The sequence below is a fragment of the Vicia villosa genome, linkage group LG1, assembly GCF_029867415.1.
Source record: "Vicia villosa cultivar HV-30 ecotype Madison, WI linkage group LG1, Vvil1.0, whole genome shotgun sequence".
NCBI lineage: Eukaryota > Viridiplantae > Streptophyta > Magnoliopsida > Fabales > Fabaceae > Vicia > Vicia villosa.
In genome coordinates this window covers 251,883,032-251,904,263 of record NC_081180.1, presented here as the reverse complement: position 1 = coordinate 251,904,263, position 21,232 = coordinate 251,883,032, and the positions used below count along the sequence as shown (strand labels likewise).

Below are 21,232 nucleotides of genomic sequence, written 5' to 3'. Positions count from 1 at the left end.
ACCGCTTTTGAACGAAGGCACTCTACTTTAAGACATCACAAATATAACACTATAAATTTATTTTTAAAAACCATTATTAAATAGATTTTTTATTGATGTGAGCTAAAAAAAATTATAAAAAGATAACTTATCATTTCTAACCGATGTTTTTTGTTAGGTGCAGTTAAAGACAAATCTTTCGAAAAAAATTGAAAGAACTTTACTTTTTCAAAATATTCTTTGATATATTTTTCTTTATATATGTGCTAAAGCATGTCATCTTCATATTAGATTAGATATTTTATTATATTATTAATCAAAAAATAAATCGACATGTGATTTGAGTGATAATTGAATAATTATAAATATTGTTGACCTTGAATTATGAATGGAATTATTTGCTGAACCATATAATGGACACAGAAGAATGTTGTATTTGCACTTGACATGTTAATTTTTAGTTGAGATAACCTTGCACTCAAGTAATCACGTGTGCAGTAATATTTCGGATCTATAAACCAAATCAAAGTCACAAAGTCAAAATATATGGATTGTTAGATTAAAATTGTAGGAAATAAATACATTTAATTGTTGGAGCACCTTGAATTACAAGGCAATATGGGTTGTCACGTAGATCGTGGCCTCAAAATGGTTGAGTCTCAAAATAACTAAGCAGCAAAGCATACTAATCAAATCACTCTCCACATGGAGTGGAGCACGATCATGCAATAAAAAATTAGGAAATTTATTTATGGACCCCCAATTTTTTTTTGACATCCGCGACGAAAATATCAAAATGTTTATATATTTCGAAAATATATCTCCGAAATCTTTTTTTCTTTTTTTAAAATTGATTTCGAAAGTGGACTTCCGAAAACATAAAAAAAAATATGTTTTCGGATATTCATTTCCGAAATCAATTTTTTTTTTTTTGAAAGAGGATGTATTCGGAGTTTCATATCTGAAATATTCAAAATTTTGGTATTAGAATGTTCCGGATATGCATATTCGAAAAAATTCAATAATTAAAATCAAGGTGAATCAATACAATTAACAGTATAATTAACTGTATTAATTAAAATATTATATATATATATATATATATATATATCATTATAATCAAGATATAATAATAATATTAGCCTAATAAATATTTAAATTAACACCTTATTTACTATTTTTTTATGATACATTAAAAAATTATTTGAAAAACTAATGTAATTCGAAATTTATGTTAAAATAAGAATAAAATAGTAAATAATTTTATTCTTACTTGATCTCTTTTAATTTTATTTTAATTTTTTGTTGAATAATTATTAATATATTTATTTTTATATAATAATAATTATATTGTAATAGTTATAATTTTAGTAATTATTAATATGAAATTTATCAAAAAATGATTAAATTTTTATGAGTTTTTTTTAAATTTATAATTGAAATTAGAAAAGAAATATCAACTGTATAATGATCATTTTATTATTATTCATAACTTATAAATTATATCAATTTTATGATATTTAAATTAATCAATATCCAAAAAAATTTAATTTTTTGAGATTTTGATTAATTCGGATATGCATATCCGAAAAAATCTCTGACCCTTTTTCGGGGTTTTTTCGGATATGCATATCCGAATTAATCAAAATTTCAATTTTTTTTTATGTTTTCGGAGATGCATCTCCGAATTAATCAAAATCCCAATTTTTTTAAAGATGCATCTCCGAAGGGTATTTTTGAATTTCCAACAGGGATTTTTACCGCTGGGGTTCGTGAAGAAATTTCCAAAATAAATAATTCAAAAATAGTATCTTGTCTTCTAATTTGGACTTGGGCCTAACTCATGAGAAACCCAATCTAAAGATATGTAATTCATTTAAGGCAATTTCTTTTGCCATCTTTTATACTTTCCCCCAAATCTTCAGCGAAATTAAAAAAATTGTCCTCAATTTTCGAAGATACATCTCCAACGCATTCATTTTTCATAAAATTGAATGCAAACGAGCAAGTTATCTCTATTATACTTAATTTCGGAGATGCATATTTGAATAAACTCTATTTTTTTAATGAAAAATAGTATTTTTGAATAGGCATATCTAAAAAGTTTTCTATTGTATTTTTTTAACTTAGTATTGGGTGTAGCCGGATAGACAGACCTAATATGCATGCATCAGTAATGCAATAAATATATGTCCATATTGAAAAAATATTGAAAAATAGAAAAATATTGTAAGTTTGGATTGTACATTTTTTTTTGTATTTGGGTTAGAATGGCCCGTTACTCTAAATTAATACAAATTTGTTTATAAAAAAAAAACTATTCAAGCTTAAATTCTATTATTAATCAATTAATTTCATAAAACAAAACAACAAACGAGTGTTTGGTTCACTAGTAAAATGAGAAGTCGATTATTGGAATGCTCGTACATAGATTAGTATTATTTCGTAAAACAAAACGCTGCGTTTAACGACGAAACTAAAACCCAATAGATCATTTTGTCCTTCGTCTCCGAGCGTGGATGCTGTTAGGGTTTCCCTCCACATTTTGCTTCCCATTCACTCCAAGGTACCATTTTTTCTTCCCAATTTATCGTTTCTTCCTTCATTTCCTTACTCATTCTTACGTTTTTTCTTCTTGTTTATGAATGCTTTTACATAATTATACAAAATTCTAACTTCACTTTGATTCCGCAATTTCACGTTTCATCTTTTCCACTGAAAAAAAATAATGTGCTTTATGTATATTTACATCATATACTTGTTTACTTTGTTGCAGATAATTGTTTTTTCACTTTGTTTCCTTACTGAATTATTGTTCATAGGATACATTAAGGTTGTTACTGGAAAAAAAAACATATAATGTCTGAAGAGGCTGGATCCATGTTGGTTGTTTACGACGATCCGTCGGACCAACACTCGTTGTCGTTAGGCGATACAAGCAGCACTGAGGAGTCACAGTCACTGGCACCTGCTGAAACCAGACTCTCTTTGGAACCAACTAACGACGACGACATTCCGTATATTGGTCTCAGGTTTCCGACTCATGATTCGGCTTATGAATTCTATAGTCATTTCGCCAAGAGGTGTGGTTTCTCTATTAGGCGTCATAGGACAGAGGGAAAAGACGGCGTTGGGAAAGGACTTACTAGACGGTACTTTGTTTGTCATCGTGCTGGTAATACTCCTGCTAAATCGTCCACCGAGAGTAAGCCTCAAAGGAATAGGAAGTCTTCTCGGTGTGGTTGTCAGGCTTATATGAGGATAAGTAAAACGACGGAGTTTGGACCTCCGGAGTGGCGGGTCACTGGTTTTGCGAATCATCATAATCATGAACTTTTGGAACCTAATCAGGTTCGGTTCCTTCCTGCGTATAGAACTATATCGGATGCTGACAAGAACCGGATCCTTATGTTTGCCAAAACTGGGATTTCTGTTCATCAAATGATGAGGCTTATGGAGCTTGAGAAGTGCGTGGAGCCTGGATATTTGCCTTTTACTGAAAAGGACGTGAGGAATTTACTTCAGTCGTTTAGAAAATTAGATCCGGAAGAAGAGAGTCTGGATTTGTTGAGAATGTGCAAAAATATTAAGGAGAAAGATCCTAATTTTAAATTTGAGTATACACTTGATGCAAATAACCGATTAGAAAATATTGCATGGTCGTATGCCTCTTCGATCCAATTGTATGATATCTTTGGGGATGCTGTGGTATTTGATACAACACATCGTCTGACTGCATTTGACATGCCGTTGGGGATATGGGTTGGAATAAATAATTATGGAATGCCCTGCTTCTTTGGCTGTGTGCTACTGCGAGATGAAACTGTCAGGTCATTTTCGTGGGCAATAAAGGTAGTTAGTGAAAAACTTATTATTGTTTGCATCATTTGGTTTTTGATTCAAATTGTGTTTTGGCCTCTTGTTTTCTTTTCTGAAATAATACCAGTCTGGTTTTTGTTGTTTTTTTTAGGCATTCTTAGGTTTTATGAATGGGAAGGCTCCACAGACTATATTAACTGACCAAAACATGTGTCTCAAAGAAGCGCTATCTGCAGAAATGCCGATAACAAAACATGCTTTCTGTATATGGATGATAGTAGCAAAGTTTCCATCTTGGTTCAATGCTGTTCTAGGGGAACGCTACAATGAGTGGAAGGCTGAATTTTATAGACTTTATAATCTTGAATCAGTTGATGATTTTGAACTAGGCTGGAGGGAAATGGTCTGTTCTTTTGGGCTGCATTCCAATCGGCACATGCTTAATTTATATAGCTCGCGCTCACTTTGGGCATTGCCATATTTAAGAAGCCATTTTCTTGCGGGAATGACTACAACTGGTCAGTCAAAGTCAATTAATGCCTTCATTCAACGGTTTTTAAGCGCACAGACACGACTTGCTCACTTTGTTGAACAGGTATTATATCTTTCTGTCTAATGTTTTAATATTGCTAAATTGTATCCTACTTCTTGGAGATATTAAATCTTTATGTTTCTGTAAACTTGAGTTTGATTTGCACAACCAGGTAGCTGTTGCTGTGGATTTTAAAGATCAAACTGGAGAACAACAAACCATGCAGCAGAATCTACAAAATGTTTGCCTCAAAACAGGAGCTCCCATGGAATCGCACGCTGCTACAGTCCTCACTCCTTTTGCCTTTTCAAAGCTTCAAGAACAACTTGTGTTGGCCGCACATTATGCGTCTTTTTCAGTGGAGGACGGGTTTCTTGTGAGACATCACACAAAAGTTGAAGGAGGTCGCAAAGTTTATTGGTCCTCTCAAGAAGGAATTATTAGCTGCAGCTGTCACCAGTTTGAATTTTCTGGAATTTTGTGTAGGCACTCTCTGAGAGTTCTTTCAACAGGAAATTGCTTTCAGATCCCGGATACATATCTTCCCATCCGATGGCGTCGTATCAGCGTGCCTTCTTCAAAGCTTCTTCAACATGCATCCAGTGATCATGCCGAAAGAGTTAAGCTATTCCAGAATATGGTTTCATCTCTAATTACAGAATCTGCCAAGTCTAAAGAACGATTAGATGTTGCTACAGAACAAGTTTCCATTCTTCTGTCTCGCATTAGAGAGCAACCCATTTCATTACAATGTGCCAGAGATATTTCTACCATTAATAGGAATCTATGATGAATGCTCTGGCAATTTATGATTCAATGAGTGGGAGAGGTACTGTAAAATGTTTGTGAAAGAGTATGGTAATTGGATTTTGTCGTGTGATATATCAGCGCCCCCTTCCTCAAGGTGGGGCGTCGTTTCAAATTATTCTTTTGGTAGAATTTCTTAGAATGGCAAACGCCAAATTGCATTCTGTCACAAGGATTATGTTCTGTACAAAATGTATAGGAAATTTGTTCATTATTCATATGTGTACTTGTATTATTTGTAGTCTTTCTGCCATGGTCAATAGTTAGAGGAGATTATCATTGTAATCGGTATTTTGATATTAGGTATAATAAGAAACTTGCGCAATAGAACTGTCTAGGTGTATTTGCAGTTTGATTGTAAATTTATACCTAATGTTCCATTTAAAGGAATCAAAAAAATTCTTAACTGGTTTTTTATTTGAATTCAACTGTGTTGACAATAAAGAAGCAGAATTGTTTGGTAACCAATTATTGAGTCTAGTTACACGATTCTATCGGTTCAACCTTTTAACTACAAATTTGATGGTACTAATAAGACCATTCCTAAAAAGGAAGCAAAACTTTTGACAAATCACTAAGTATTTGCATCCTACTAAAAAGCTGTACATAAGTCGAGTCCTGTATCAATCTACATGAATTAATTATCAGGCCTCCATGTCCTACTTAATTGATCACCTTGATCTAATGGTAATCCAATGATTCCCTGATGCACTGTCTTCCTGTTGCCATATTGTTTTTCCTTGTGGGCACGCAAACTCATTTCCGATGGAGAAACGATTCCTCCCTGCTGGACTTAGCAACTCATCATCATAATTATCTGATTCATCGTCGTCATCATCATAATCATCCTCAAATTGATGAACGTCCAAGACAGCTGCTGGTGACGAATTAGAGTAGAGTTTTTGATAAGTTAAAGTATTTGCAACAAGGAATGGATGGTTAAGCAAGTCCTTCGCGGTAGACCTCTTACTCGGATCTCTCACCAAACATCTTCTCAAGAAATCGAAACCCTCCTGAGAGAAATGACTTGGAAATTGAGGTATCGCGTCACCACAGACAATCTTAAACATAGCAGACATTGGATTTGAAATCGAAACAAGGTCATCATGAACCCAAGGAGGCCTACCAGTGGCCATTTCAATAACAGTACATCCCAAAGACCATATATCTGCTGCTGCAAAATCAACAACCCTCTCGTCTTTAGCATTCCTCGATAATAATACTTCAGGAGCCATCCATAGAGGAGTGCCCCCGTTATTAACAACAGACGACGATGATTTGTTCATGTTCGAGTCCTTGCTGATCTTTTTCGCACATCCGAAATCTGCGAGCTTAACCGTCCCAGACGAGGCCAAAAGCACATTTTTGCATTTGAGGTCACAATGCACAATTTCATGTTGGTGAAGATGATATAACCCAAGCAAAATCTGTCTAGTATACAATCGAACAACATGTTCATCGAACGAACCACCAAACTTGAGTAACGTGTCAGCCAAACTACCTCCAGCCATATACTCCATGAAAACATGCAGCCTATTATTATCTAGATGATCATATTCTGTCCCTAAACATTGTATAATATACGGCGACGGTGACTGCGACGACGAGGATGATGAATTCTTCAATGTATTTAGAATATCCACCTCATTCTGGAGAGCTTCCTGTCCTGCATCAGATTCCGCCGTTTTCGCTACGAAAAGTCCACCGGTTGATTTGTCCATGGCTATATGAACACTGCCAAAAGATCCACTTCCAACAATCTTACCCTTGGCCCAATCAAATCCATTATTATTTCTTCCACTCATTTTTACTTCCCTTCCACCACCAAATATAACATTCACATGCAAAAATGAATCTCTTGGAGGAGGAAGGGAATGCTACAAAACTCAAACTTTTTGTTGTGTTGCAAAAAGTTGAGGATACTAAACACAAATGACTAAAAATCCTTCATGGTATTAGGATTGGTGTAATAACAGATTAATGAGTAGAGCGGTTTTCGATATCCGAAAATCGAAAACCGCCCTAAGAAAAAGCAGTACCTACTCCAACAAACAAAAAGAAACGCACGTCGATCTTAATTGAAGAAGAAACAAGAGAAAAAAGTAACAAATATAACAAGAAAAAATAGACAGAGTTATTTATGTTAGTGGCCGTTGGTACTTGTCTATCCTTAGTAGTAACAACAGGATAAGATACTATAAACAAACATAGACAACCTAGGATAGATAGCATAGGATTGGATTCTCATCATTTTGGATTTTTTTTTATATTTGGCAAATATTTCTTGAGTGAGACAAGGTATTTTTGTGTGTATTTGCCTTTTCTTGCAATGCTGTTGTTAGGATCTAATCTTGTGGCTAATTGTAGAAATGTAACATTTTTAATTTTAGAAATAAAATCTTAATAGGATAAGATAAAAACATATATTGATTTGTGGTATATACCACCCGCTTAAAATTTATTTTTAATTTTATTGACATGTTACCATCAAAGTAATTAGGATGTAAGTTTTTTTTTACTAAATAAAATATTCATTCATTCCAATCGATAGAGTACATTGTTGCAATACAAATTAAGAATCGCCAAAAACAAAAAGGATGAATCTGCAAACAAACTCACAACATCCATGTTAATAGCATAAAACGGCAAATTGCATATGCCTACGAATATAACTATGACTATATTGAAATGTCTGAAATATTCATGTCTCCAAATCTGTAGCGTTAATGGCACCAAAGTCATAGATAGGATCTGCACTAGATTGAAACTCATCTTTCAACCTGAAACAAATGAACACTGCACACAAGGACAGAAAAACAAAATACACCGCACAAAGACGGAAAATCAAAACAAACAACGATACACTAAAATGATGAAATCACAAAAAAAAACCACTAAATATATGTGAAAATCACTTATTTAACTAATAGAGAAACAAGAACGATTTGGAGGGGTGATTTTGAATCAAAATCGATCCTAAATCACCCCTCTCTAGGGGATACAAAAGAAGAAGAAGAAAAGTGACGACAGCTAGGGTTCTGTCAATTCCTGAGTGGAATGAAAGTTTTTTATAATGTGAAAAAATATTTGAATAGTTCACTATTATGAGATATAATTTTGGAGTTAAAAATGACATTTTTTACTTATAATTATAAATACATTAATATATATAATTATATACAGTATTGCACTATGTACTAGTTAAAAAGTACATGTTTGTATAATATTTCTACAAGAGTAGCGGATATTTAGAGACCTTAATAAATTTATAATAATTTAGGATGGTCATGGCTTGCCCACGACAGCTAGAGGGCTCGTGTGGTGGTGTTACAATGTTTATGATGGTTTGGAGGATATGTTCACGTGAGGTGAAAAATTCTGTATGTAAGCGTAGTGCTTAGAGTATTTTATGCAAGTTATGATTTGTCCTCCCTCATTCTTGAGATCAGGTATTTATAGAGGCTATTGGGCCTAAGGTTAAGGGAAGTTACTCCCCCTTACTAGATCATGGGGAGGAAGGAGTTATTCCTCCTTTGACCCATTCTTCTAATCCATTGTAGTAAAAGACGCCATCTCTCATGTCTACTAGATGAGTGGAAAGAGTGGGTGGACTAAGCCCAACTAGGCAGGCTGTTACTAAGATTCGGGCGGCTTCGTGGCCCATTTCGGGGCAGCTTCGTAGCCCATTTTGGGTAGGCGATGCCTTCGCTAGGTAACTCGCTCATCACATATGTGTTGTCCTTCCTTACTTTTTATGGAAGAGATCCCCTCTTGGGTCCTAGTAAAAATATATCACTACACATTTCCTAAAGCACAAAGGCTTGGTAATAGGTGAAGTGTTTAATTTGACTTTGCATCGGCGAAGCTTATAAGTTGACTCCCTTTGGCGAGAATTTAAGTTGTGTCCCTCAGGCGTGACTTTAAGTTGATTCCCACTGAAGAAACTTTAAGTTGAGTAATATTGTGAAAACGATGCCAAGAACAAAGTATAATAGGGAACGCAATGGGAAGCAAGAAGAACACCAAGGAATTGGTTATAACTGTTATTCCTTACTTTCTCTTTGAATCAAGATTACAAGTGTTACAAGAATAACAAATAACCCTCTCACCCTAAATTAGGATTTTCCGTATGCAATGATGAAAGACTAGTATGCTATTTATAATAAATCTAACATACTGAGCTAATGGGATTTTTTACAAATACTCATTACAAGCTAACTTAGGGTACAAGCTAACTTAAACAATTGGGAAAAACAAAAAGTCCCAATTCGAAATACTAAAAACCCAAACATTTCGACACTCACATACTAGAACACACTTCGACTACAATATATAGGTATTTGACAGCAGCATGCGAACAAGCTCTGACCTCATGCATATTCTTTGTTGAACCAGAAGCTACCCTTCGACCTAATAGAGTTCGATCCAATTCTCACAAATTGCTACCTTGAAACAAACTCTATTGTCTCAAAGACCAAACTACTTTTCTTCATGCAGCTTTATCGACTGCATATAGTGGAAAAATTTGCAACTCGACAATTTCTTGGTGATCATATCAGCAGCATTGTGATCTGTCTAAACCTTCAGCATTTGGACTTCTCCAAGCTTGATTACTCCTCTAATGAAATGCTACCTCACATCGATGTGCTTGGTTCTCTCATGATACACTGAGTTCTTCGACATGAGTATAACACTTTGACTATCACATTTAACAGTGATACCTCGACCTTGAAGTTTCAGCTCCTTACCAAAACCTTCGAGTCACAATGCTTCTTTCACAGCTTTAGTGAGGGCAATATATTCCGCTTCAGTGGTTGATAAAGAAACAACCTTCTGAAGTGTAGCTTTTCAACTAATTGATGTGTCAAACATAACGAAAACATATCTAGAAATAGATTTTCTGAAATCCATGCAACCTGCATAATCAGAGTTGACATATCCTTCGATTACTGCTTTACTATCTTCACACAAGGCTCCACCATAAATTTGGACTTTATTCAGAGACCCATTTGTGTACCTTACAATCCACTTCAATGCTTGCCAATGAGCCTTTCCAGGATTTGCCATGTACCTGCTTATAAGAATTTTTGCCATGCTATGTCGGGTCTAGTACGCATACATCAAAGAACTTACTATATTAACATATGAAATGTTATTCATATAAGCTCTTTCGACATCAGTACTAGGACACCGATCTATACTCAACTTGAATTGAAGGTCTTTCAGAGTCATAACAGGCTTTGAATTCGACATACCAAACTTTTCGAAAATCTTTCATAGGTATGCCTCTTGAGATAAACATAATTTCAACTATTTTCTATCTCTTCGAAAGTCAATCCCAAGGATCTTGGATGCAGCTCCCAGATCCTTCATATCAAACTCCTTATTGAGTTCAGCCTTCACCCTTATTACATCTTTGACATTGTTGTTTGCTAAGAGAATATCATCCACATAAAGTAACAAAATAAAAAATGAATTACAAGGTAGAAATCGGAAGTAAACACAGTGGTCGAACTGGCTTCTAACAAAACTTATATGTGTCATGAATTTGTCGAATATCCTATCCCATTGTCGAGGAGATTGTTTCAGTCCATATAAAGATTTGTTTAGCTTGCACACATAATTTTCCTTTCCCTTTTCGATATACCCTTCAGGTTATAAAATTCAAAATAGATAAAGTGTAAGTTTGCATGTTATACTTTATTTATGTCATATGTCAGTTATATATGATATACATTTTTAATGAGTTTCGCCTTATTGGGCTTAACAGTCTGATGTTACTGATATTAGATATTTGTCAAACTCAAAACAATGATTTTACATTCAATTATACGATTAGATTAAGATTAGATTAATAAGGGGTGTTCATTTCATACGTGATAGCAATTTGAACATAATAGCCATGGTATTCAATATTTTTGTATTGTGTAATGCTCAAAGCATGTGTGTGTGGACGCATTAAACTTTAAATTTGATTTGCACCCAACAGTTCATACAAAATAAATATGATAGGAATAACTGTGGTGAACTACACACTTACTTCAAGTGTATCAATCATTAAAGGATTATAAAATAAAATCTTATTAATTATTCTCGTGCACTCAAAAATAAAAAATAATTTTGGTTGATTTTGAATAAGTATGAATTGAAATTCACATTTTATTTTTATTTTTGGTTCCGAGGTGCTGATCACCCTACTTTTGTAAGTATAATATGAAAATGATTCAATAGAATGTTTTATATCAAAATTGGTTTTGTCTTGTACTCTTATTAAATATGGTTTTCAGTTATACTTGCAAATGTTATACCACAGCAATTTTGCAAACCAACAACTGATAAAAGAGAATATATAATTGTAAGTAATGGTGTTCTAACATTTAAAGTACAAAAATACAACCCGGCAGGAAAAAAGTTATCAAGATAGCAGCACATAAAAAAAAGGATGTACTCAATAATTTCTAGGGCAAAAACATTATATACCTAGAATTAGCAAACAGAACCCAAAAGAAAAAAGCCTTATTGAAGCTAAACCCCTTTACAATCAGTTTTTTCTTTTCCAAAAATTGATATTCACCCAACATGTTCAGTTACTAGCTGCTAGGGTCCAATAACTTGGGTTGGAGATTGCATGGGCCAACCTGGAAGAGACGGAGATCCGGGAGGTGTTGCACTGCGGCTGGGAGAGAATAGGCTAAGTTCTACAAATGTTCCAGTTGAACCGACACCCTTTTCCATTGTCCGAAATGAAATTGATCCCCGCTTTGTTGATTCATCAGAATACCTACCAGGACTAGGCCGAGCATTTTCCTCAACATTATCTTCAGGATGACTCTGGTTAGCAATAAGGGATGCAGTTTCATTATGTTCATCGTTAAACCTCCTAGTCCTAGCCTCCAAGTCTTGTAGATTTCCCAGTGCTAAACAATCTGCAATTGGACGGTACACAAGTGTGCACATGCACAACCCAGAACAACATACAAGTGCAAGAAAAGCCAAGAAAACTAAGGCTTCAAACATTAAATTCTCAGGTTCAGATAAAACAGATAAACCAAGAAAAAGAACCCTTAATGGAAGGAAACACAAAACAGAGAACAGCAATGTGTAGACCCTTTTTTGCAGACCTTTGTTGATGACTAATTTCAAAATCCGACTACCAAGCCAAAATAGGTAGGAAGTCAGTATAACGGCAAAGAGGCCAAGGAGAACAGTACTAAGTAAAGGGTAAGTACAGAGTGCAATATCATCATTCCCCCCTGCCACTGAAGAGGAGGCAACTGTACTTGTAAAATAATGAGGCAATTTTTTCCAAATACCCTTATTCTTGTCCAACTGAGGGCCGACCCAAATAACAAAAAGCTGGAGAAGAAACATTGGAAGGCAGTAAAGAATAATGTACCCAGATGTCTTCACATTCCATTTTTGGCTCATAATTCCAGTTTCCAACCTCTGCAAGGGTGCACGGAGGAGAAACACAAGTGTGAGGAAGAGGCACGGTTCTGCAAATCCCATGCTCGATACAATGTAACATTTGCAAACAGTTTCCTTCCATTTTAAGTGCAGGGCACGTCTTAACAAAGCTATCCGAATAATCTCACCTAGACCCCACCAGAAAACAAATAGGATGAATGTTATTCTAATAATCCAAGGACCACTAAAATAATTGAGCTGAACAAAACCTTGACTATTAATACGAGAGCGGAAGTAGAAGGAGTAAGCAATGCATATCAACCCAAGAAGAATCAAGATGGCTACTAGACAAATTGTCACCACACCGAATGCTTCGGCAGCAAATCTCGACAGGGGCATTACCCGATATACAGATTCCACGCATGCTCTCTCCCAGCATGGATAGCAGAAATCCTCTGGGGCTTATGCTGTTTACCCAGAACTAACGTATCACAAATTGAGTTCCCAATATCTATAGTAGAGTTGATTATTGAACTCAATTCAGATATGTGTAACCACCCAGGATAGATGATTACATAACATCACTAACCAATCATCTAGCACTCTTCCATGATTTCGCACCAGTGAAATGTGAATGGGTGATACTTCTACAGCAGAAATGCACTAGGATTTATCCCCCAATTCAAGCATCTACAACCAACACCAAAAAAATGTCAGAAAACTGAAACAGATATTTGTTCAATCTCTAGTCTTAGACTAATGCAGTAAAAATATTCCAAGGAAACTAAAGAGGGAGACTTGTGAATCATAAAAAAGATTAAATTATTAATGAAGGAACGCTCGCACACCACCAGTGGCAATGCAAGAACCAAACAAAAAGGGAAACTAATTTATAAAAGCAAATAGTATCATCATGAGTCTGGTGTTGTCAGTTGTGAATAGCAGAAGATAGCAGATTGTAAAATTAAATGTCAGAAAACTGAAACAAATATTTGTGCAATCTCTAGTCTTAAATGAATGAAATAAAGATATTCCAACAAAACTAACAGAAGAGATTTGTGAATCACAAAAAATATAAATTATTAATGAATGAATGCTTACACACCACCAACACAGTGGGAATGCAAGAACAAAATAAAAAAGGAAACTAATTTATAAAAGCAAACAATATCATCACGAGACCAGTGTTGTCGAATGTAGATGGCGGAAAATAGCTGTTTAATAAAATTCCGCTATGCAATAGTGCCACAGTGCCGCGATAGCAACTATTTGACAACATTTTGTACTAAATAGTGTAACGTAAAAGAATAGCAGTTTGTCCAAATTCCACTACGCATTGCAGTATAGCGCTGCGATAGAGGCTATTTAACAACATTACATAACTAAGCATTGGATTTACATGGATCGTGGGTGAAAATGAGATTATTTAAAAATGAGATATTAAATAATTATGCAAATTTCATGTCGTGCAAGCAACCGTGTATACATATATTTTTCACCACACTGGCAGTATATAATGTTCCGTCAGAGTCAATCAAATCGTAGAGGTTAAAGAGTAGAATGATAAGGAAGCGCGTTCGATCCCCACCCCTAACATAACGCTAACTTTTAGTTATCATTCGAAACATAACGCTGACTTTGTAATCATTCAAAACATAACGCTAACTTTGGAATCATTCAAAACATAACGCTAACTTGGTAATCATTCGAAACATAACTCAACTTTGGAATCATTCGAAACATAACGCTGACTTTGTTTTCATTCGAAACATAACGCTAACTTTTAGTTACCATTCGAAACATAACGCTGACTTTGTTTTCATTCGAAACATAACGCTAACTTTTAGTTACCATTCGAAACATAACGCCAACTTTTATACTAACGCTTCCGATTAAAAAACTAACAAAATATAGGTTTTTTACTCATTTTTCCTATAAATAAACAATATCGAAAAATAGAAGTTTTTTCGAACATTTGTCGGATAGTTCTACGACAAAATAGAAGCTTCGAACACACGTCGGATTGGTCGTTGACAAAAGAAACATCAACTTAAAAACAGTAAACAGACTCACTAAAATTTAATTCAACCAAAAAAAAATCTAGTTACTTCATTTCAGATAAGCAATGAAAAGCATATGAAATTGAACACATAATAATGCAGAGCAAGTTAATTTAATCACGATGGCATAAATCTGAAAGCGAAATGAATAAATAAGGAGTAGGTAGCAAACAAAATGAATAGACAGAAAGCATGAACGGAGATTAACGACATTGAAGATGAAAAATGAAGTTCCGTTTGGTATAATTGTTGCGGTGTGTGAAGATAGAAAGATAGGGTTAACGTTTCATAATAAAGCTAGGGCAAATCGATGGATAAATCTGAAGAAAGAAAATGAAATAGAAATATACAGTAAGGAAAAGAGAGAGAGAAGATGCTTACAGTGGTGTGGTGATAATGTTGATCGAGTGAGGAGAATATGGAGGAAGCGCGGAAGAGAAAACCCTAATCGAGAGAGAGAGATGAGATGAGATGAGGGAGAAGAAGGGAAGAGAGAAGAGAATAGGAATGAAAGAAGGGAAGAAAGAGAGAGAGGGGTGTGATGAGTGGGACTTTGTTGCTGACAGCCTGTCTCCAGCTGTCTCCTCCGAACCTTCCGCTTCGTCCACAAAACCCACTTGCTTCGGCTTTATACCTTACCTACGTGTCACTTCTTTCTTTTTCTTTTTTTTCTATGCACTCTAGTAATAATAATACAAATGCTAAGTAAAATCTAATTTAATTCAATCTCACTTTATTATATACTATCATATCAATCAATCAACTTAAATCATTTATATGACTCTTATATTATATTTGATTTTATTTAAAAAGTAAATAGTATACATATTTAAAGAAATATATATCGTATAAAAAGTAGCCGAACAACATGAAAGAACTCAATAAAATACGAGAAAATCAATGGAATCTCGCGTCGACAATGACCTAACCAAAGCTAAAACAAATCAACCATACCTATATCAGAAAAACAAACCACTATAATAAGAGTGGGGTTCTTAGTTCTCACACCAAGTAAAGAAAGCGTAAGAGTTACACATTTTCATGGTAATAATGTATTCTTATCTTCCACATCCTTTAGAGTGGTAGGTAGAGGATGAAAAAATACAACATTGTTATGGGATTCTAAATCAATGGCAAATTATAACAAAATCACCCTCACCCTTCCTCTACCATCTAGTAAAGAAAGGTTAAATGGAGCTAATATCCTCGAGGAGAACAAAATACCACTCAAGCCACGTAATGATCACATACCAAATAAATGCAACCATATCACAAGTCACAAACAAATGATCAACCGACTCTATCCACCAACCACTCATCAGACACAAGACATTCTCAAAAGCTACCACAACTCTACGCCTAAATAGATTAACTCTAGTATAAATAGAGGGAGCTTCTGTGAGAAAACAAATACTGAAGAGGGAGAACCGACAACCTAAATAAGTAGGAGAACTTAATTCTCTATGACAGTTGGAAAATACCTACAGAAATCACTTTATATGAGATAAGAGTTAGTTGAAGCAAAAAAAGAAAACTTCATCATCCGAGTGATTCCACACCCACCTATCAAGAACATGGGATAGAGTCACATCCTTAAAGACCAAAAGAAGATCATGGGTCATCACCTCCTAATAAATAAAGAGGGTTTTTTTAACCTTAGTTCCCATGTCAAATTTTCGCCCATAAAAATCCAACTTGACTTATATTCCAATCTTGCGGGTCACAAATATCAAACAACCTAGGCAAATTAAGAGTGAAAGGGGGTATTGCCTAAGGACATGTTCTTCCAAAAGGATATTTAAAGGCTTGAACCCACTTTCTTAGTGAGGTAGCCACAAGCCAACTAGGGGCATCAACATCTCTCAAACCCAAAAGGGACACCCCTTTCCACCAAGATGAAGCAACGCAAAAGCCAAGAGGTCTACCGCCAAGAGGGGAGGTGAACACATGTGCTTCATACCTGGAAGATATGAACCACCCATGGCCTTAGGTTTGGAAATATCAGACCACCTGACCCAAGCAATCTTAGACTTCTCATTAGCCCCACCCCAAAGAAACTTCCTTTGAATTTTGGTAATCTTCTGTTATACCTTGGTAGGCATCTTCAAGAAAGACAAGAAGAAGATACAAATAACATTGAGGACCTACTTAAGTAAAACTCCTCGGAGCCCATAAACTAACATAACATTGTGGATATATGTGCTTGCAGGTATACAGTTGAAAAATCTCACAGAAAATCTGTTTGGAGTTTTAATGACGAAAACGATGGTCAAAGTCAGTGGCAATAGATTTCAACATTGATAATGGTGGTATAACTAGAGAAAACATCTCATGACTCATCATTAAAATGAGACTCAAGATCATAGTGCTTACATGATCAAAAGCAATCTAAAAAAGAATCTCGAAGTGTGAAAGTTCACCAGGTCGTGTTTGTCTAAGTGATCCAAGTTTTGTAAAAGTAAAGTAGCTATAAATTACTAAAGTAACTTGAAGGTAAAGGAAACATGCAACAAAATCATTGTAGTGGAAGGAATGTTTGATCCTGTGTCATGTACTATTCACTCACGTATAATCTTTTTGATCTTATCTTCTAATCTTCAGAGGCTTCAGAATGAAATTTCATGAAGCATGTTTAGAAGGATCAAAAGCTTGAATAAAGTCTTCATGACCTTGTCTTCAGAGTATTTCAAACTTGTTTTCTAAAAATTGTCTTCAGAACTTGTGTCAAATGTCAGAGCTTGAAAACCTTTAAAAACCCTTTATCAGAGTCAGAAGTCATTTGATGAGCATTATTTCATAAGCATTGTCAAAGAGCAATCAAGAACTTAACTTTTCTTTGTAAACCGCACTTAGTTATCTCTTCAGAGTCAGAGTGTGTTGATTCCATTAGTTGATGATAACACACGCCATTCAACTAGAACAGAACTTGTAAGTAAAAACTACACACTAGACATAAACCATTAAGGTACAAAATTTTTCTCTAAGAAACAATGTATTGTTATCATCAAAATTAAATGCCATATGCAGAACCACATATTGTTCTTACAATCTCCCTCTTTTTTATGATGACAAAACATATATTTTTATGAACACTTTTTATTTGGTTTAATCACATAAAACATATCAGAGTGAACTAGAAAGCTCCCCTGAGTTTTATACTATCAAATATTGTTTTAGCTTGTTAAGTGGATCCCATTGAGTTCAAGACATATAAAATAATTGACATATAAAACTCTTTAATCAGCATGAAACTAACACTTACCTGATTAAGAAACCTATCAATTTCTTAGAGTCTGATATGAATTTCCTGGCTCGTCATCTCAGAGCTTGGATATATTATCTCGGAGCCTGATTGGGCATGCCTGGTTCTAATATCTCACTTTATCTCATAGTCTGGCTTGCTATCAGAGCAGATAAGGTATCAGAGTCTAGTTGATATCCCTAAGTCTAGTAGGAATTTCTTTAATCAAAGGTTTGGTTCATGACTCAGATCAATCTATATAGAAATATAACTCAGAGCATGATTTATCTTCAGAATTGCCTGTCTAGAAATATTCAGTGAACTTTTTCAGAGTTCATGATCATTCAAACATTGCTAGAGTAAAGGCATAATATATCAGAACATATGAATGGGATAAGCAATTGGAAAATAGATATATCAAAATCTTTTGACTTTCCCCCTTTGTCATCAATAAAAAAGAATGCAAAAAGAATAATTATGAAATGAAACAAACTAAAATGATAAAGATTCATAAATAATAATGATGACAGAAAAGTAAACTAAAATGGTAAAGTAAAATTAGGTTGGGATGGAAATATTGATATTATAAGCTTCAACGTTGCAGTAATATTAGAATCTGTCTCAACTTGGTCCTTGAACGTCTGATATTGTTTATCAAAATGCGATCTGACAAGAACATTGTCTTCCTTGATCTAATTCAGAGTCTTCAAGAGAGCCGGAGGCAGAGCAGAAGAATTAACAGAAGTATACTTTGAATCTTCAGAAGTAACTATTATCTCATATGTTGGTGCATAAGTAGGTTCATCAGCAGGAGGCTTCTCAGTAGCATGACCATAATAAGAAGCTTTAATCAGTTGGAGTTATGGCATAGAAGCAGATTATTTAGGTTTAGGAATGAACACTTCTGGCTCAGAAGCATACATAAATTTGGGATTCATCAGCTCCAGAACTGGTTCCATGGTGCCAGAAAGGTTCTCATGGAAGGATTTTAGAGAAGAGTCGTGACAAATTTCATTAAGCTTCCTTGTTCTAGAGGTCATCCATCTTCTAAAATGACTCTAGATTGCATTACTCTCAATAAGATTTACACATTGAGTAAAAATTTTCCTCACTAAGCGAAGACGTACTTTTACCTTAGATTCAAAATCCAATAACAATTCATTCAGGATAGGTTTGGTTGGAACGAAATTGGTTGTCAGAAAGGTTAGGTCAGAAGGTGTGGTTTGGATGATGTAGGAATTTATTAGAGTTGCATCATCTACCATACTCATGATAAAGTCTGGTTTGGTGGATTTAGCTTCTACCAAGATTTCATCTTCAGAGTAAGATGAGACAAGAACAAATGGGATGGGGTCGGAATTAGAAACGAAAAATGTAGGTGGGGTAATTTCAAAGGGTGGTTGTTCTAGAATGGGAGTTTCTTCTATTAAAAGTTGGGTTAATAGAGTTTGAGGGATTGTTGGTGGAGTTTGTTATAGAACTAGTGTTTTGAATGTTTAGGGATTTGGTTGTAGAGGCAAAGATGATTGTGGTTGAGAAATAGAGGTAGATGTCAAACTTTTGTGGGTTGAATATTGGTCATAAAACTAAAGCTGGTGTGAGAAGGTGTTTGTGAAGAAGATGGATGAAATATTATTATAATTATTATCTGAAACATCTTAGTAGTGTGAAAAATACCAGAAGATTTAACTGAAATAACTTGAATTCAAGCATAAGTTGCATCAGTTATCTTAGTGCTCTCAAAATCAAGAACAACTTCTGGAATTACTTTAAATGGTCTTCTAGTAGACGCATAAGTCTTGGCCCTTTTGATGGAAGATTTTGTAGTCCCAGAAGGACCATCACCAATACTCTTCTTAGAGGTTTTTCTCTACCTCTTTTCTGAAGACTTAAAAGGTGCAGTAGAACTCCTCTTTTAATTCTCAGCATTGGTTATCTTTTGAATGCTTTCTGGAAACTCTGTAGAGTCGAAAGTAGGGAAATATTTAATGATCAACATTCTGGAAATCAAATAAGTCTTATCCAAAGCATCGGGAAGAACAATGACTTCTTGGATCAAAGCCATATTCTTTATATTCCTGCAACCCAAAGATATGTCAAGCTCAACTTCCAACTCCTTGGGCAGAACTAGAGACTCCACTAGCTTGATTTCTACAAGGATGTCAAAAATGAGTCTTCCCATGGGAATCCACTTCATGTGCTTAGAGCAGGTATCTTTGGTCTCTTGGATAATTTCCATCAGATACTTGAACAAGATTGTTGGCAAATTCAGTGTGATTCCAAAAGCTAAGAAGAATAGCATGTACTTCTAGTTGGTATTAACATAGTCAGACGAGTTGGTGCAAGGACGATGGTGAATGCAAGCTTGAACCAAATTATGAGATTTTTGTGAAGATTCCTGGCATGACTTGAATCTTTACCATTTTGAAAGATTGTATCAGTCATTTCATCCAACTTCTCCATAATGGGAGGCATCTCATAACATATATTTCCAGACCCATCATGGTTGATAAGTTTTGCAACCATTTCTTCAGTAATACATACTTTCTTCCCCATGGCGCCAAAGATTACCATCATGTAATTGATAAAGTCAAGAAAAGTTTATCCATTTGGAGGGCCAACCAATTATCTATGGTTGGAAGAATTATTTTAGCCAAATCAGTCCTCAAAGCTCTTCCGTGCTTCTCCCAAAAAATTTCTCATAAAAATTCATCAAATCCAGAGGAATTTAATAGGGGATGAAGCAAATGATAAAAGGTGTAACATCCTAATTTACCCTGGCGTATAATGTAACGCTCCAAACAACTCCCGGTATGATCGACTGACCCCACAAACCAACACGAGTCTTTTCAGCATGCTTTGACCTCACTCGCACGCTTTCCGGGAAACTTCCTAGAAGGTCACCCATCCCAATACTACTCCACAGTCAAGCACGCTTAACTGTGGAGTTCTTATGGAATGAGCTACCGAAAAGAAGATGCATCTTGTTGGTATAGGTAGTACCCATCAATCCTTATAAGCCTTCCTTCAACCATGCAGTCTCATACCTGCACGGCCTCAGGTTCCCTCTCATTCCGATGTGGCGACCACCCTTGACATCTTAGGCCTCGGGTGTTACATGCGGTGCAACCACCCCTCGGCTTCTCCGGCCTCGGGTGTTACATGCCCACCAACTTCCGCATGGTTCGTCCTCGAACCACATCGTACTGGGAGAGGTCTGACTCTGATACCATTTATAACGCTCCAGACGGCTTCCGGTATGATCGACTAACCCCACAAACCAACACGAGTCTTTTCAACATGCTTTGACCTCACTCGCACGCTTTCCGGGAAACTTCCCAGAAGGTCATCCATCATAATACTACTCCAAGACAAGCACGCTTAACT

General features: G+C 35.3%; 3 protein-coding genes across 5 annotated transcripts; 1 reads left to right on the top strand and 2 right to left on the bottom strand.

Annotated features, from left to right (window-relative positions):
* Positions 1 to 2,383: 2,383 nt before the first annotated feature.
* LOC131645199 (protein FAR1-RELATED SEQUENCE 11) lies at positions 2,384 to 5,372 on the top strand. Of its 3 annotated transcripts, none has more exons than XM_058915865.1 (4): positions 2,384 to 2,545; positions 2,802 to 3,831; positions 3,950 to 4,393; positions 4,485 to 5,372. In XM_058915865.1, the coding sequence occupies exons 2-4, from the start codon at positions 2,839 to 2,841 to the stop codon at positions 5,118 to 5,120; spliced, it is 2,073 nt and encodes a 690-aa protein (XP_058771848.1). In that variant the 5' UTR covers positions 2,384 to 2,545; positions 2,802 to 2,838; the 3' UTR covers positions 5,121 to 5,372. The 3 variants fall into 3 exon arrangements, with proteins under 3 accessions (XP_058771848.1, XP_058771849.1, XP_058771850.1); XM_058915866.1 differs by having other exon boundaries at positions 2,756 to 3,831; XM_058915867.1 differs by having other exon boundaries at positions 2,386 to 2,545; positions 4,503 to 5,372.
* Positions 5,373 to 5,536: 164 nt separating this feature from the next.
* LOC131645200 (uncharacterized) lies at positions 5,537 to 7,228 on the bottom strand. Its single transcript, XM_058915868.1, has one exon. It carries the CDS (start codon positions 6,940 to 6,942, stop codon positions 5,809 to 5,811), a length of 1,134 nt encoding a protein of 377 aa, XP_058771851.1. The 5' UTR covers positions 6,943 to 7,228; the 3' UTR covers positions 5,537 to 5,808.
* A 4,242-nt stretch (positions 7,229 to 11,470) lies between these two features.
* LOC131645197 (uncharacterized) lies at positions 11,471 to 15,143 on the bottom strand. Its single transcript, XM_058915864.1, has 2 exons — positions 14,986 to 15,143; positions 11,471 to 13,234 (listed from the first exon to the last, which is right to left on the bottom strand). The coding sequence occupies exon 2, from the start codon at positions 12,941 to 12,943 to the stop codon at positions 11,735 to 11,737; it is 1,209 nt and encodes a 402-aa protein (XP_058771847.1). The 5' UTR covers positions 12,944 to 13,234; positions 14,986 to 15,143; the 3' UTR covers positions 11,471 to 11,734.
* Positions 15,144 to 21,232: the final 6,089 nt, after the last annotated feature.